Raw genomic sequence first — 16,933 nt, forward strand, 5'->3', positions numbered from 1 at the left:
GTAACCACCAAATAAAATACCTGTTAATTTTATATCATACATAATTTCCATAAGGTGGACTTATTTTTATTGTTTATTTCTTCAAATTTCTATTGAATCGATATCGATAAATATACATGTGCATAAGTCATACTTTAGAAAACATATTTTATTTAAAAGTTTAATAATTAAAACATAGGCTTCCTAATACCTAATTGGCCGTTTTCTTGGTTATATTTATTGTTTGGAAATTTCATATTTTTACTACAAGGTTAGGTCTTACTTGACAACCGTCATGACCCGCGCCAATCTCTCTTTGAATAACGTTACGTAAAAATTGATTCAAATTCGAACAAAATTTAAAACAATAGATAATCCAAAATGGGAATGGTATGGTTAAATATGACAAGTCAAAACTCAGAAAAAACTTAAGTTAATTAAGAAATGAATTTGATGCTTATACACATAGGAAAGTGTTCCAATCGCTTGCTTATACAAATCCAAAGTTTTTGGATTTAATGGCCATCAGCATTTTACTGCGTAAAATTGATTTGCTGGAGTACAGGGGGATATACAGCCGAGATATACAAGTATTCGCAGTCGGTAGATGAGAGTCATCCGCAGGTCTAATGGTGACAGATGGCAATGGTTGGAATCCCTCCTCCGAAGCTGGAAGCGCAGGCGATCCGGTCCAGAAGTACACCTAAAATAATCCCCGGCTATTAAATCTGTTTTTAAACTGTTTAGCAAAGCATCTTACCAAGTCTTGGCGTTCCAAGATATTCATTTTCTCAACAATACTCCAAAACCATTTCTTAAATTTTAAAAGTTTATCCGGACCCTCGCTAGATTCGTCGTTAAAGGTAGTGTATGAAATTAATGTTGAAACATTTATATCACCGACACCGTTCAGCAGCAGACGCAAATCCTCAGCGGTTAAGCTATTCATGCTGTTATCGGGCAGGACGTCGAAAACTCCGTCTTTCAATGCCTGTAAATAGTTAAACATTTAATATTGCAAAATAATTTTTACTAAATATTTCAGCATACCTCAAGTGCTTTTTCTTGGGATTTGATTAGTCTATATTCTGTATAGCGTCTGATGTACTCGAATATGTTACTCGAGGTGACCGCAACTTCGCGCCCTCCTGGGATAAGCTCTCTGTTACCACAGCCCTCCTCCTTCATCAAGTCAATCCTAAAATAAGACGTTAATTAATGCATATAATATGATTAAAGTAAAGTAAATTAACTTACACAAAGCATAGCTCCATTCGGTTAATGGTTTCTTCGCCTTCTTTTGTTTGGGCATTTTGAATAATTTGCCTAAAAGATTCGTACAGTGCTGGATCGAAAAATGCCAGATCGTGGAACTTAATTTTACGCCCAAGAATGTATTTTAATACATGTCTTTGCAGGAACAGTGGAAGCAATTCATTTTGCAGTAGACAAAGTCCAATAAGTCTATAGGAAAAGAGCAAAATGTAATTTGCAATACGTAGATTAAAACGCACACGACTTATTTACCTTCCAATATTTCTAAATGCATTAATGCGCTCGAATGATGCAAAGCCTTGGCGCGGTGTATAAAAGCCCCGCTTTCCCGGCGAGTAAAATAATGGCTCATTATCGTCATCTACCGGCTCGACCAGCACTACAGATGGTGATTTTTTTGGTTGGCTACTTTGTGCACTGGCCTCAGATTTGAGTTTGAATGTGATAATTTCTATCGCTTCGTTAACTTTTTGACGCAGTGTCTCATCTGAGGAAATCACGGACAGAAGCTGTGGCGTGGGTATCTCCAGCAGCATTCCTGTTATCTTCGGTGCATGTGTTTGGTTTATCGAGTGGATCTGTTGAGCAATGTAAAAAAGTTAATGACTTGAACACTGATCGGTTTCCATGCCTTACCTTAGGGTAAAGACGCTCTCCAATTTGTTGTAGGTGGACAGACAAATGATCATTCACGCCTTCCGGCATTGCATTATCTAAATTGTACATTCAAAGATAGTTATTTGTAATTAATAAGTTGTATGTTGTTCATTCCTATAGCCCATACCTGAATTATTAATTGGGGTGTACGGTCTGGCATCCAAATTCAATGCCTTTCTCTCGCGAGCCGAACGCCACAATATTTTGCTGCTGGTGCCACGCCTCTGCAGGGTGGACTGATCACGACTAGAGCCCGATACCGTTCTGCTGCGCAGGATGCTCGAGAAGGGCACTCCGTACTTGCTGTGGCTGGTGCCCACCTGAACGGATTCCAGGTTCGGAATCTTAGCACTGGCCAGCAATGCCTCTGCGATCGACGTGTAGAAGCTGCGCGCCACTCCGGATCCCTCGCCCGGCTCGTCCTTGAATGTCACCTTTACTCGGTTGAATGTAATGGGTGGCTGGGTTCGCCGGTTTTGGTTGCCAAATTGGGTATTCAGTTCCTTGAACGTTTGAACAATTAAGCTTTCACGATTACGCTCCAGCTTGCAAAGCACCAGGTCGCGCTGTTGTCCGTTGCGCAATTTCTCCATGTGACGACGGAAACGCATCTCCTTGACGGGAAAGCCGCGCAATTCCGGCAGCACAGATCCGTGCTCCATTCCCACATCATCCATAAAGACGCGACCGAATAAATCCAGGGTTAGCTTCCAGCGACTTAGCAAAAAGTTCCACGACGGCAATTCCGAAAAATTACTTTGGTAAAACAGAGAACCGCGAACGGGAAAACTTAACGGGTGGTGCGGCGTTGACTTTTGATGATGGCTATCACATTTAGCTTGCTCTCCGGTCGATAAGTTTGATGCCGAGAAATTGTTCAAGTCGGAATCGATCGTCTTCAAACAGGAGCCACCTGCGAGAACTATAACGCTGCGGGCGGCAGTCGCTGGTGACACTGAGGCTTTATTTGGCGCAATGATCACTTCCGGCCGTGTGGCCATTAACGCTTCAGTCGACTTGCTGGTACTTGGCAGACTGCTTATATCATCAGTTTCCATTAGAACCACTTTATCGTACTTGCTGTGATTACCTGTAAATTAAAGAGAAAATGTTGGTTAATATTTAGGAGCCTGCAGGTCTATAAGTTCTACTCACCATCAGCCTCTTTGTGGGATTTGAAATCATCCGAGCCCTGCTTCTTCTTTAACTGTACGTAGATATTAGAGTCCGTAGAGCCCTCAGCCTTATAAGTTACATTTCCATCACCCGCTTTACTAGTATCCATATTGATTACTACCTCCATAGACTGTTTGGCCGGCACTGTTTCATAAACATGCTCGTTCCTTTTCAAGGAATTCGAGAATCCCAGCCTTGTGGGTGTGTAATCAAAAATGCTGCCACCGCTGCTATTGGGAGCGCTGTTGCTTGCACTCGTGGTCACGAGTAGCGGTAGGTTTGCGAAAAGCTCCTGTCGCTTTGAATTCGGCTGCAGCAAGTGTGGTTTATCGGCGAGGGGCATGGCCATATCCAGTGGCAGATCGAAGCCTTCTGGCGCCGAGCAGCCCAAGCTTAGAGTCGATTCCGAGCGCGCAAAGAATGCATGTCGGCGTGTGCCCTGGCTTCCTGAAGGAACGCTACTGGTAGACGGCTGAACGTCGGCGTTGAAATCTTCCAGGTTGGTCAACTCTTCGTCTGTATCGTAGCTCTCAACCATGGGGGAGAGATTGTTTATACGGCCCGAAATGGTGTCTTGTTTGTCATAGAAGCCCGTATCATTGCGCATATAGTAAACGAAGGCATCGAGCACATAGGCAATGTGACGCAAAGCTGTTATATCCAACACCGGCAGGGCATCTCTGTGCTCAGAAGTGTGGGCACGCATCAGGGACAAACAGTAGGTGAAGAAGTCTCGACGTGAATTGGATCCTTTAAAAATTGTATTTTAATAGGATATAATAAATAGTCATTATTTGGTACCTACCCATTATATTCACACCACTAACGGACGAGGATGTCGCAGGAGCGGGCGTCTGGCTACTCGATGCCTGGGCACTAAGGTTGAGCGGATGCAGCGGATGGTTGGGATCGGTGTAGTTAGTCAAATAGGCACCGAACTTCAACTGTGCCTCGGTTCCATCCATCACCGTGAACATCCAATCCCACGTAGCCTTCAAACGCTTTTCCACAAATGCCTGTATCATAAAAATTACAATTTCAATTAAGTATTAAGTTCAAGGGTGAGAAAGTTTTGGTACTTACTTGAACTGCAATGGCCTCATCGCTTTGAATTTTCAATGATGTTTCAATGTCGTTAACTATGTTGTACGACAAAATGCTTATTAGCTCGGAGATCTGTCTTATTGTGATCCCGAATGCCCTTGCCAGGTTGCTGGCCGTTGTCGCCATGGTGTGAGGTTCAATCGAGGGAGTGGTGACGGTTGTGCTGGCCGGTACAGTGGAGCGGCGCAGCGCCATTGGGTCAATGAAAACCAAATTGGATCCGGTGGGCACCCTCACGGATGAGCGGGCAGTGTCGCGGTTCCTTATGGCCCACTGCATCGTTTGAGGCGCTAGATCGCTGCGAGCATTCGAGTTTGTGCTACGACGTTCAAGCTGCTGATCATTGAAATTGAACTCGTCGGAGTGGTCGTCGGATTCTCCATCCTCCGAACCATCTTCTTCTTGAGCCGACGAGTCTCCCGATTCATCCTCTAGGAACAGAACTCCAATGTCTAAAAAAAGAGAAGAAATTTTAACAGATATTTTGGATCAAAATAATTTAACAACTCACCATTTTCTGAGCCAACTGTGGCCCCCGCTTGGACGCTCCTCTGCACCTCTTGATTGCTTTGGTTGTCATCGGAGTCCGACTCAGTCTCAGCGTCATTGAAAGTAAAGTCATTATCGCTCTCATCATCCTGCATTCCGTCCTCATTTCGTTGATTTTCTATTAACTCATCGTCTTGATTGTGGGAATTAGCTTCCCTGTTTATAACTTCTTCCGATTCGGAGGCGTCGCGTATAGCTGATTTTAAATTGAATAAAATATTAAAATTTAAATCACTGACTTATGAAAAATACTTACTTTCCATTGCAACTACATCGTAGTTTTGTTGAATATTAAAACTGGCGCTCTGATCGTTTCCAGCATCGTGTCCCAGGATTTGCTCGGAAGGCGATTCCACGTTGGAGGGAGCCAAAGGATCCACGCTGAACAAATCGTCAGAGTTCTAAAAATAAATGGAAATCATTAGATTATTCGAGATTTGAAGCTTGTCCACAATTCGGAACAATAAAACAAGAGAGAACGCTATAGTCGGGTATAGTCTCCCGACTAATACCCGTCACTCGGCTAAAGAAAGTGTGAGGGAGATGGATATATAACATTTTTTTGATTGCGCATAACTTTTTAATGAATGGTCCGATTTGAAAAATGTCTTCTACATTTCGGTAGGTATAAGTATGCACAAGAAAATTGCATTTATACTTCTCGGAAATCTTTAAAGGGTGTGGGCGCCAGACACATTTTAAAATCGTTAGTGGGCGATTGTGGGCGTGGCGCTCGGCTGAAATAAACTAGCGCTGCGTAGGAAGCCCAAGAATATGTGTGGGAAATCTCAACCTTCTAGCTTTTGTAGTTTCCGAGATCTCAGCGTTCATACGGACAGACAGATCGACTCGACTAGTGACCCTGATCAAGAATATATATACTTTATAGGGTTGGAAACGCTTCCTTCTCCCTGTTACATACTTTTGCACGAATACAATATGCCCTTTTACTCTACGAGTAACGGGTATAAAAATAATTTCACGTAATTTCTAAATGTTATTCATATTTACACGTACATCCAGATTCGACGATGACATTGTGAATGGAGCAGTGGGCCTCACAACTCCCAGCCTGACTGGAGCGATAAGGGCTTCGGATACCTCGCACAACTCCTCGATTGAAATCTTGTGGAGCGTCTGGAATACTTTTACACAGCTCTGCACGTATTTGTTGCAAGAGGTGTGAGTCTTTCGCTTCTCCGGATTGGGCTGCTTCTCCAAGTTGAAAATGACAAAGACGCGGGCCACCGAGCGCACAAAGCGACGCGCCACTTCCTCCGCCTCCTTGCAACGATTGACTACGCTAACGTTCTGCAATTCCCGCACCAGGGTTAGCAGCAAGGTGTCCAGATGGTCGCCAGTGCATTTCACAATCAGGTTGTGGGTGAACTTGTCGAGGAGCGTGGAACCGTGCTGCGTCTGGATGAACATGTTGAAGCCTTCCGAGTTGGAGTTCTCGGATGCGCCACCTGCCGCATTCGGCACGTTCACCTCGCTTCTCTCCGCTCCGCTCATGACCATCGAGCGCACCGCATTCCAGTCGATCAACAGTCGCTCCAGAGCTTTCCTAGCGAACTTCGGTGGCTCCAAGTCGTGGTCCGGCATGTCGCTATCCATGTCCACGGAAGAGGCCTTCCGATTGGATATCACTGTGTTGCTTCCGCCGTTCGTTCCGCTGGCTGCGGTGCCAACATTACGAACACGCACGTTAAAACGATACTGGCGCTGCTCGACAATTTGGCGGCCCACCGTTTGGATGAGGAACAGTAGAATCGATTCGCCCTTCGAGTTGAATTTCGTGACCAAATCCGTGCACGAGACCAGCTTGCAGAGGAGCGCGAAGCGCTTGGTGAGATTTCCAGCGATCAGGGCCTTGCACTTGCATTTCTCCCAGCAATCGCAGTAGGCAGTTGGCGCCGTGCGCTTGAGCTTGCAGTCGTGTCCCTTGTGGCAGACGCGCGCACACTCCGTGCAGCAGCATAGGGATCCAGTCAGGCCGCATGTCTTGCACTCGAATATATTCTGGTTGATGTGATCGGCTCCCGTCCATGTGAAGGAGCAGGTGTCGTTGTAGCAGATGACATGGAGAGGCGACTGATCCGCTGGCGAACCAGCGGGGAAGATCATGGCCTCCTTGACCGGCGGATCCTGCTCGGCCAGCATGAGGATGGTGTTCAGCAGTATGATGCCCGCCTCGTAGGCGCGACAGGAAACGGAGAGCATGAAGGGCGTCTGGCCCTGGGCGTCCTTGGTACTCAGCATCTGGTAGAGGTACGGACGCAGGGCGGGACTGACGCACATCTGCTGCAGGATCAGTAGCGCATGCTCCCTGCGCTGGGCCAGGTCGAAAGTGTAGTTCGGGGAGCCCAACTTGATGTTGGCGGAGAGCATGGAACTCTGCGAGGAGGACGGAATTATCTTCGAGATATCATCTTCAATGCTGTCCGCGATGTTTTGCGAGGAGCTGGCACTTAGATTGCTAGCAGCCGGAGCCTCAGCTGGCCAGGGGATGTAGGCGTGATCCTCGTTGTTCGTGGCCATTGGCTGGCTGCCCGACTGTTCCGCTTGATCGCTGTTTATCAGACGATGCATCATGTCGCGCAGGTTGATTCGACTATCCCTGCTGGTCGAGGAAGCGGCGGTTCCGGCGGCGGAAGAGCTCATGGTGGCAAAGCTAGAGTTTTCATTGCTCGACGACGCATTTGCTCCAAAGGCATTGTTGCTCAGGATGGAGCGAGCCACGGAGAGCCCCACGGCCAGGGACTTCTTCTCGACACCGCCACCGCTAGGCGAGTCTGGTGGTGAATCCTTGTTCGAGGACGGAGCACACATAATCACACAAGCGTGGAATATGTTTCGGGCTCCATCGCAACGCTCTTCAACGACCAGAGCCGTATCCGCCTGATCCTCCCTCTCCAAGCGGCTGAGGGCGGCAAAGCTATTCTTCACATCGCAACGCAGAATGTGCGGCATCAGTTTCTGCGTGTCGAAGAGCAGTGCAGTCATGCACACCTTCGACTTTAGATTTACGCCCGAGAGCATTGCAGGCAGCGATATGGTGGACATTGTGATGGACTTGACCGGCGGAAGGTCGAACCACTGGGGATCCTTGATCGAACCGAGGCAATCCTTGGCCAGGGGGTACAAGGCTCCATTGCCATCCCTCAGCACAATTGTGCTGCTGTTTCCGCTGCAGTCGTTGTTGCAGGCCATTAAAATGTTAGCGGGCGAGGAGCCAATAAAAGAGGCACAGTCCGTGGGGAACAGGCAATTCTGTTCCTGTTTGCTGTTATACAAGTTGTAAAGGCTATAGTGGATTTTGCCCAGCACCTTCTTGATCACATGGATGCCGCGCGAGTCCACGGCCAGGGTGAGCAACTGGGTGCCAGCGGCATCGGCACCAACGTTGATCTTCTTTGGCTGCTTCTGCAGCCAGTCGGGACCGCGGGTAGACATAGCAGTGCGGAATATCTGGACATCTTCGCGACGCAGCAGGCGACACTGCTGCCAGTCGTCCTCCTTGCCCTCCTCCTTGGAGGACGAGGAGGATGTGGAGGCTGCATTGGAGGAGGAGCTTGCGGTGGCGGCAGCAGCAGCAGCAACAGCAGCGGCTGCCGGATTCATTGCCGGAAATCGTACGGCCACAAAGTCACCGTCCACCTTAAGAACCTTGCCCACTGGGCCCACTTTGTCCTCGACAAACACCACATCCTTCAGCTGCCACAGCTCTTCATCCTTTCTGCCCTCCTGAGGGGCATTGGAATCCTCTTTTGTGGTCACTCGCTTGGTGCGTTTGTGCGACGTAACGCTGCCTGTGTCGCTGCAAGTGCTGGATGCCGGCGACGGCGGAGGTGGCATATCAATGCGATCCGTCGACTCCTTGCTATTTGAGAAGGACTGCCCATTCTTGCTACTTCCAGTGCTTGGGATGGTCGTGGCCTTTGGCGCATCCTTATCCGGTGCAATTCCATGGGCATTTAGGTTAATGCCAGCTGTTTGAGTTTTGTCCACGCCGGAATTGGTGTTAATATTTATGATTTTCATGCGGCACACGTCGGTGAAGTTCCAAACCGAATTCAAAAGCTGTCCAACCTTCGGCACGCCATTGGAACACGTGAATCCGATGGATCCAGATTGATAGATGGGGCACTTCTTCATTATCACTTGAGCGCCCACATTAATATCGGTGGCCACCACCTTGAAGGGCTTCTTGGTCTTTGTCCGGAATTTGTCCCACAAGTAACGTCGTTGATCGAACGGCAGCACTCCCCACCAGTAGATGTTGTTGCTGTCGGTTTTGACAACCGTGTACAGCGAGCAGACATAGATCTTTGTTATGGGGTCCGATATAAACTCGTTGAAGGAGCAGGAATTGTGCTCTAGCTTGGCACCGAGGTAACCGAGCTGCTCGTCCATCCAAGTCGCCACGCGATTGGTTTCTGTGACCACGGAACATCTGATAAAGTTGGCCGAAATGAGCTCCACTTTTTCAGTTATGTTGAGGGCCGCCGTTTTGGGATGATAAACGTTGTCCGTCTGTAAAATAAAACAAATAATTAATGGTTTAGATAAGTAAATAACTTAGAGATGGTTTTTTAATATTTATTTCCTTAACTTACCTCCGACTTGTAGGGCTCTGCATCCGCCCAACGCCACTGGTATAAATCTCCGCTCTCCGACAAGGCAATAAACTCCGAGTATAAGGCGCCTATGGTCTTAAATCTTACGGAACTTTTCTCCGGCCATGGCTGCAGTTCTTCCGATATCCATATGGGAGAAAGCATTGGTGATGGCTCCTTTTTCTTTGAATCTGTACGGAAATGTGGGTCAGTGTCGGAAGTGATGGTCGTTTTTCATACACTTACCAGCATCCTTCTCCCAAGTGTAGTCGTCTTTGCTAATCCAGCGTCGTGGTCCGTAGTACTGACGATCCCGCCAACGGCTAAAGGCTTCCCGATCGGCGTTAACCGATATTTGAGCCGATAGTCCACTGCTGCCTGTTAAAGCCGCGCCCGAAGTTGTGGAGCGGGTCGATTGATTACTATCTGCGGCATTTGCGTTGGCATTACTGCGTTCACTGCGAATGCGATCGAACAGCAGGCTGGAAAAAGGTATTATTAGTTAGGATAGATAAAGACAACAAAGGTTTCACTTACTTCCGAATGCTGGAGTAATTGCTGAATATCTCCTCCGAAAAAAGACCATCTGAGGGATCGATGATGACGCTGTTGTTATCTCCGCTAAAGCCATTATCCAGCAGAGAGATAAGGTCTTCAGGCACGTAGTTATCGGCACCCTCCTCGGTATCTTCGGCTTCCTCGTCGTCGCGGGAAAGCAAATTGTTCACAGCTAAGTTGACATCTAAATTGGTGCGCTGTAAGAGGAAAGATTTTGTTATTTCATCATCTTATATGGGGTTTGGTGTTCTTGGGACATACCTGCAACTCTCTAATAATGAGATTTCTGCTCTTGCCCTGTAGAACCACCTCCGCCTGAGATATAAGCTCCTCCGGCACATATGTGGCCGGAACTGTGACCAAGGGTCGGCTCGATGTGCTGCCGCCGATAATCACGCCAGTGCTGCGCGATCCGGAACCCTGGCCGGTGGAACTGGAGCGTCCTGTGGCGCGCAGGAGTCGTGCCCTGGACCGGGCCATCGGTCGGGAGGAGGAGGGGGCTTTTGAGGCACTGGCAGTTCCGCCGCCACCACTTGTGGAACTTAAAAGAAACCTCGTAATAAGTATATATATGTATAAAGCAGAAGAATAATTTTTGCTTACCATTTTGCGTCCTGTTTTGTTAAGTCAAGTTTTTCCGAGTTGATGGAAAATGACACGCGGAACGCCTTTCCATCCTCCAGCAAAACTCCAATGTGCGTGGGTCCAATGACCACTTCCCTTACCGGAATTTTCAACTGCTCGAATATGCGATGGGTACCATAACCAAATCTGTTGACTTTTTCCGACACTTCACGAATTCTATAAAGAGATTAAAAATAATGTTTTCTTTAGAATAGGATTTTTTTCAAGCAAGTCCAGGCATGTTAAAAACCTCCTACTTTTAGGGTTCGTTTATGTGGTTGATTTCCGGCCTTGCCAGACTATTTAGACAAGCTATGGCTGACAGCTGGAAAATTCGCAACTTTTGGATATATTTTACATTACAATGCCCACGGCAAAGCCGGTGGTTGGGTTTCTGGCGTGTAAAGTTTGTGGGTTATGGAAAAACACTACATTTCATTACCATGTGCTGGTGGAACCACTTTTCAGAGAAGTCTTACATATCTACAAAGCCATGTGCAAATATGTTAATACTAAATGTTTGCCGGAAACATGGTCATTTATGTACTCTTCCCATACAGAACATGTTATAAACATTTAAGACTCGGAATTATTTGTTAAAAGTGGGCAATTTAATCAGCATGTATGCACATGAACGCACACAAGCGAAAGTTCACATGTCCCACACAAACATACATACATATATGGCTGTGTTAGAACATTAATGGCTGAAAATCGGGAGTCGCCAAGTGCATTTCGCAAATTCTATGGCCAATGTTTACAGAATCGCGTGGACAATACTAGATGCGGCAAATCCGCCAGTGTCTGCGCTCACATTTCGCGTTAATGGCCATGTACATATCTTCCTGCGTGCACATATACCTGTGTACCTACATATTTTCACATAACAAATACATGCAGCCGTACGTACACAATTACACGGAATTCCGCGTTCACATGTGCGTAATTGCGGAGCCCCAGCCGTATATTTACCTTTCAATGAACTGGTCGTCCGAGCCCGGAAGCGGTTGCAAAACAAATTGCATGGAAACCATTTTAATTTTTTAATTATTCATGTACACAGTGTCCTCGTTGAATTTTCATGTCACAAAAAAACGTTGATCGACTAGAGGTGGCGCAACGTCGATAGAACCACCGATGGATCGATGTCTAAAAACATCGATGTGACTATCGGTGTTTCCACATCCCTAAAATGTTAAGTGCAGTGTTTTTTAACAGAAATGTTAAGATATTGGACCGTTAAAATAAACCGCACAAAATACCGAAAAATACCAACAGTTTTAATTTAAAAGGAGGGCTAGAAAATCGAATGCCCCCTAATAAATGTATAAACTTTCCAACAAAAATTAATTCAACGCTTTACATTTTATTAACCTAAAAATGTTTTAATCTGTTTAGGGTCATTGAATAAAAAAGAGTTGAATTGTTTTGTGGCAAAGCATTTTTTATTATATGGCTTTCAGTTTCAATATTGATCTGAAAAAAAAACATAAAAATGTTAGTAAAGCACAAAGGCCGAAAAAATAATTACCGATACAGAAACTTGGAGATAAACATGACCGTTACCTACTTACGCCTGGGAGTAGTTCCTTCTTTTAGCAAAAGTAAAACTGAAAACCTTAACACTGTTCATTGTAGAAAGAATTTATGTGTTTCGATTCCTTGAGTTATTAAAGCAGAATTGAAGAATGAATTCTGCTGTAATAATTTACAGAACGTTTTATTTATTTTATTGCAATAGTGTAATTTATTTTAAAAGTATGTTTTTATTATCTTCTAATAGGGAAATTATACTTAGAACTATGTGTATGTACAAGTATAATTTCCGAATCCGAACCTTTTGATCTAAAATACGCAGATATGTCGACAATGCATCTAAATAAATAATATTAGTGATACATTTATCGATTATGCTCATTGGCACTACTCTCGTACATGTTAGTAGAGTACTCATCCATTGCTAAATGGCTGTTACTTTCGACCATACCCGAATCAATATTGCTATAGTCCTTGGACACCTTACTTAAACCATCACTTCCGCAAAACGGAAGACAACCAATTCGCCCGATATCATTTGGATTGTTCGGATCTAGGGGATTTTCAGACCCCGGGGTCAAACTCGAGCAATGTTGGGGACAATTGTCGCAGGGATTTTTGTCAGTAGACACACCATTGCCAGATTGGCACGAATTTGGGGAGGAGGAGGGATCATATTTTCGAGGCCGCCCTCTCGACAAGTGCCGCCTCTTGACAAACTCATTATCGTCGACCATCCAAAACGAGCCAAAGTCATCTTCATAACGTACGAAGCACTTGTGCAATGATAGATTCGTACGTATCGCATTCTTTATTATTTGTTGGATAAGCCAAGGAGCCCCAACAAGAGTGATATACAGGAAAAAGCATTATCGTGAAAGGAAGAAAAAGTTCGTTGAGAAAAGTTAGTTAGTTTATTTGGCTTGTTAATCTATTCCGCATCACTTTGATCCATTTTTCCTAGCCCTAATAATCTTCATTAGCTAAAATCACGGACGGACAGATAAACTTATGATCAGACAGACACCATTTGGGGATAATAATCAGGGTAAGGCCCCACAATAACGGCTGTAAAAAATCGTATAATGACATCATATCGGTTAAAGCATGCATTTTTAGTGGCATATATTTACTAACAGAGCAAAATGGAAGGAGTGTGGAGCAAAGTAAGTATTAGACTAGTTGAGACCCACATACCCAATGTTCATGGCTACAAAATAGTTAGAGTCCGGCGAATTGGTAGCACCTGCTAAGTTGTTACCAATGCCAGCAGTTCGCTGTGGTCGTCTTTTGTAAAACTCAATTTCGTCAACAGTCCAAACTGCTCCTTTCACATTCTCAACTCGCATAAAGCATTTATGAAGGGACAGATTGTGCCGAACTGCGTTCTAATGGTGTATAATATCAGTTAGCATTGGCCAGACTTTATGTTTTACACTACCTTAATAAGTAATGAATAAAACAATTAAAACTATATCTCGAGATCTTACCTTATCAGAGATAACTATTATATATATTTCTATTTGATTGCCAAAGATTGTCATACGGAAAATGGGGAGAAAACATTTAGCGGACAAGCCAATCGGACAGACGGACAAAAGAACGGACGGACAATAGATATATAATTTCTTAATTATTAAATACTTATCTATTAGTGATTAAAAAATTGTAATGAAAAATGGAAAAAATCTATATTACCTTCCACGTAGCTGCGTTACGCCGGAAATAGCAAAAGGTATTTTGGAACCAATTATAAATTTCGTTAAGGGTTAGCTGCTTATCAGGGGAGTCGATAATGGACTGGAAATAGATGGGAGAAAGTAATATAATATGTGAGGCGTTCGGTAATTAAGTCTCTTCAATTTTGCCTATAAAGTAATCATACACATTTTAAATTACCTGTCTTATGAGGGAAGCATAAGTAAAAGGCGGTCGTACATCAGCATTTTTGTAAAATTCTCTATTTCGATGAATCTCTGCAAATTTAAATTCTTATTATATGCCTTCCAGAAGCACATCATATAATGTTGATCAGTTGATTAGTCTATCTATTTTACTTACCCTGCTGTACATCAAGTCCTGCTCTTTCAAGCATATAGGGTAAACCTTAAATAGAATAATCATTAATCACCATATTTTATCAGGAATATTCTACACATACCACCATTTATGGAAAATGAGTTTTTGTCGTGGCTTCTTTTTTTGATGGAGCATAAGTTGGTGGAGTTTACCGTTGGAAGATTAAGCGGGCTCGGAGAATTGGTTTGGCGGATGGGTCGACCTATGCTATTTATTGTGAGCGGACTTCGGCAAAACTTTCCATCTCTTCCGGGAACGTCCTAAAATTAAGTGTTTTTCATAAAACTAAAATTATTTGGATTAAAATAATAAGGAGGACTGACCTTCCTGTCTATTTTGGTGGGTGATAAAAGTTGCTTAGATAAATACAAGTGATGCATCATGGCCTGCAAGCGATCTCGTTCCTTTTGAAGGTGGGATTCCAGCTGGGAGACTACTTGCATTTGAACTCGAGCTTGAGCGGTCGATCGATCATCCAAGCCGTGCTCAGTATTCAGATGTCTAGAAAGGAGTTTGTTTTATCTCCAACATTTCTTTATATCTCTTTCTTATATATCACCTACTTGACAAATGATGTGATATCTTCCAAATCCATTTCGCAACCGGGCCAACGGCATATGCCATGTGCAAATAGAGGATGATAGTACTTGCGCATGGCGAACTCGTCATGCATATAGCTAAAGTCATTGCTGCACACTTCATTATCTTTTGACCTTAAAAACCTTTCGGCATCGGAAAACATGAGCTTTTCCTGTTCCGAAATGAACTCGGGAACATTGTAGAACCCAAGATCGGGAACGGGAGCCATCATATGTTGACCCTGTATGTGCATGTGGGGATTGGATTCGTGCTGAGCCGTCGATGAGGATTCATCTATGCTCGAGGCCGGGGAACTGCACTTGACTACGTGAGAGGCAAAGGCGATCGAGTTATTCAGAAAGCCTGTCGGCGGAAAACAGTTATTCTTAACGGCATCTGAGCAAATATCTGGTATGGAAATTTGATGACGCGACTTCACCGATATTTCCTTCTGAACTGATCCCTTAAAGTCGGAATCCTTAACATCTTCGGGATATTCGTCATCATGTATCCGATGCATGTTTAGATACTGAAATTTACAATCATTACGGTTGAACCCTTATCTTACATTTGAACCTCAAACCTTGCAGTAAGAATCTACGGATATAACTGCAATTTTACATAAATGATCTCTTTTATGTCGATGGCGAAAAAAGTTAGCAGGGCTGTTATTACAATTACTAATTTGTTTTAGAATTCTGAACTTTTTCATTTAAACTCCGAATCCGAAGAAGCTATTTAATAATGACTGAATACCATGTGTCCATTTGTCTATTTATCTTGAAGAACATCATGGTAATGACCACCAGCTACTTTTTACAAACCCGACGTATTACCCTGTGAAGCTAACCAAAATATAAATTCACCACAAACTCATTATTTTAAGCCCTATGGAAATTTTCCTTCGCATTGATTTGATGCATATTTAATTCTCGATTAAATATACACCAATTCAGATGCAACAGCGATCTGAAAATCCGTCTGCAGATAATCTGTAACGATAAATGTTTTAATAATGTTGGAAAATATTATAATATATTAATAAACATTTGTATAGAGTGTTTAAATTTAGAGGATTTATTAGTGTTTGGGAAGTAATCATAAGTGCAGGAAGGCCAAAGGATCTTCATTAAAGGCCTTATATACATCAGACCGACAGACGGTTGTACAAACGGACGGACAGACAATCAAACGGACAAGCCGATTAACGTGGGATGGATATTTTGGCCTTAAAGCCTTATTGGATAAAACCACTTCTGAAAGAAGAGAAAATATTGTCAAGGTGATTCCTATAGTGTGTAAAGTTTTAAAGTAATCCTGAATAAAACATGGTATTAAATATTATTAGAATATACAAATGATTAGAAATTACCCATTAGTTAAAATTTGATGTATTTCCCATCTTAGAACGTGATTAATAATAATAATTTTTATTATTGACCATTTTCTTTGATGCTGGAATTAATGATACTTAGTATATATATGTATGGTATATATGTGCTCCTGTAAAGATAGATAAATATATTAATACAGTATATGGCAATATGGTAAGAAGTATCATAGTCGGCGCTCTCGACTATATAGTTATTTCTTGTATCTATTGTTATAAACGATTATTAAAATGTTTAGATTGTTTGAATGTACCTACATCAATGCGAGCATTGATTTTTTCATAAGGGTATATGAGTAAGGAAAATATTCATATCTCATATGTATGTTGTATTATAAAATTTGTGTGTAGGTACAATTTAAAGATAAATTTCTTACAAATTATCTTGCTTTTGGATTTCTTAACTATATCTTAAATAACTTAGTAGACTAGACTCCGCTTTACGAATACATACATGCACATAGAATTTTGCAGACAAAAGGGTGTGCAAATTTCTATGTGCATTTACAATTAAATAACATTCACTAAGGTTTCCAATCAACAATTTATGTATATTTAATGATAAGACAGATTTTGAATACAAATTTTCACAATATTATAAACTAAAATAGATTTGGGCAACTATCCTAGGATTTTTCCGCAGCTTCTCCTACAATGGCACGTCTCTGATTACTGAATTTGCGAAAAATTATGTGTACACATTTTTGCGCATGCGTTTAGAAAAGCGAATTTGGGACCCCCATCACACTAAACGATTTAAAAAGTTTAATAACTTTAAAATCATCAAGTTTATTTAATCAATTGTGTA

The 16,933-nt window shown here is 43.3% G+C and overlaps 2 protein-coding genes across 3 annotated transcripts; both read right to left on the bottom strand.

The window, feature by feature from the left end:
• Window positions 1-20: 20 nt before the first annotated feature.
• Window positions 21-11,674, bottom strand: hyd (E3 ubiquitin-protein ligase hyd). Its single transcript, XM_070217653.1, has 19 exons — window positions 11,514-11,674; window positions 10,521-10,718; window positions 10,179-10,458; window positions 9,897-10,114; window positions 9,606-9,841; window positions 9,360-9,550; window positions 5,758-9,276; window positions 4,997-5,141; window positions 4,703-4,936; window positions 4,171-4,643; window positions 3,893-4,103; window positions 3,067-3,837; window positions 2,039-3,001; window positions 1,891-1,967; window positions 1,507-1,832; window positions 1,237-1,443; window positions 1,030-1,177; window positions 740-970; window positions 21-682 (listed from the first exon to the last, which is right to left on the bottom strand). Exons 1-19 carry the CDS (start codon window positions 11,573-11,575, stop codon window positions 470-472), a joined length of 8,703 nt encoding a protein of 2,900 aa, XP_070073754.1. The 5' UTR covers window positions 11,576-11,674; the 3' UTR covers window positions 21-469.
• Window positions 11,675-12,345: 671 nt separating this feature from the next.
• Window positions 12,346-15,287, bottom strand: FoxP (forkhead box P). Of its 2 annotated transcripts, none has more exons than XM_017149695.3 (7): window positions 14,720-15,287; window positions 14,480-14,657; window positions 14,239-14,416; window positions 14,139-14,183; window positions 13,977-14,053; window positions 13,776-13,877; window positions 12,346-12,886 (listed from the first exon to the last, which is right to left on the bottom strand). In XM_017149695.3, exons 1-7 carry the CDS (start codon window positions 15,253-15,255, stop codon window positions 12,443-12,445), a joined length of 1,560 nt encoding a protein of 519 aa, XP_017005184.2. In that variant the 5' UTR covers window positions 15,256-15,287; the 3' UTR covers window positions 12,346-12,442. The 2 variants fall into 2 exon arrangements, with proteins under 2 accessions (XP_017005184.2, XP_044249937.1); XM_044394002.2 differs by having other exon boundaries at window positions 12,848-13,465.
• Between the last annotated feature and the right edge of the window lie 1,646 nt (window positions 15,288-16,933).

Source organism: Drosophila takahashii, chromosome 3R (genome assembly GCF_030179915.1).
Source record: "Drosophila takahashii strain IR98-3 E-12201 chromosome 3R, DtakHiC1v2, whole genome shotgun sequence".
NCBI lineage: Eukaryota > Metazoa > Arthropoda > Insecta > Diptera > Drosophilidae > Drosophila > Drosophila takahashii.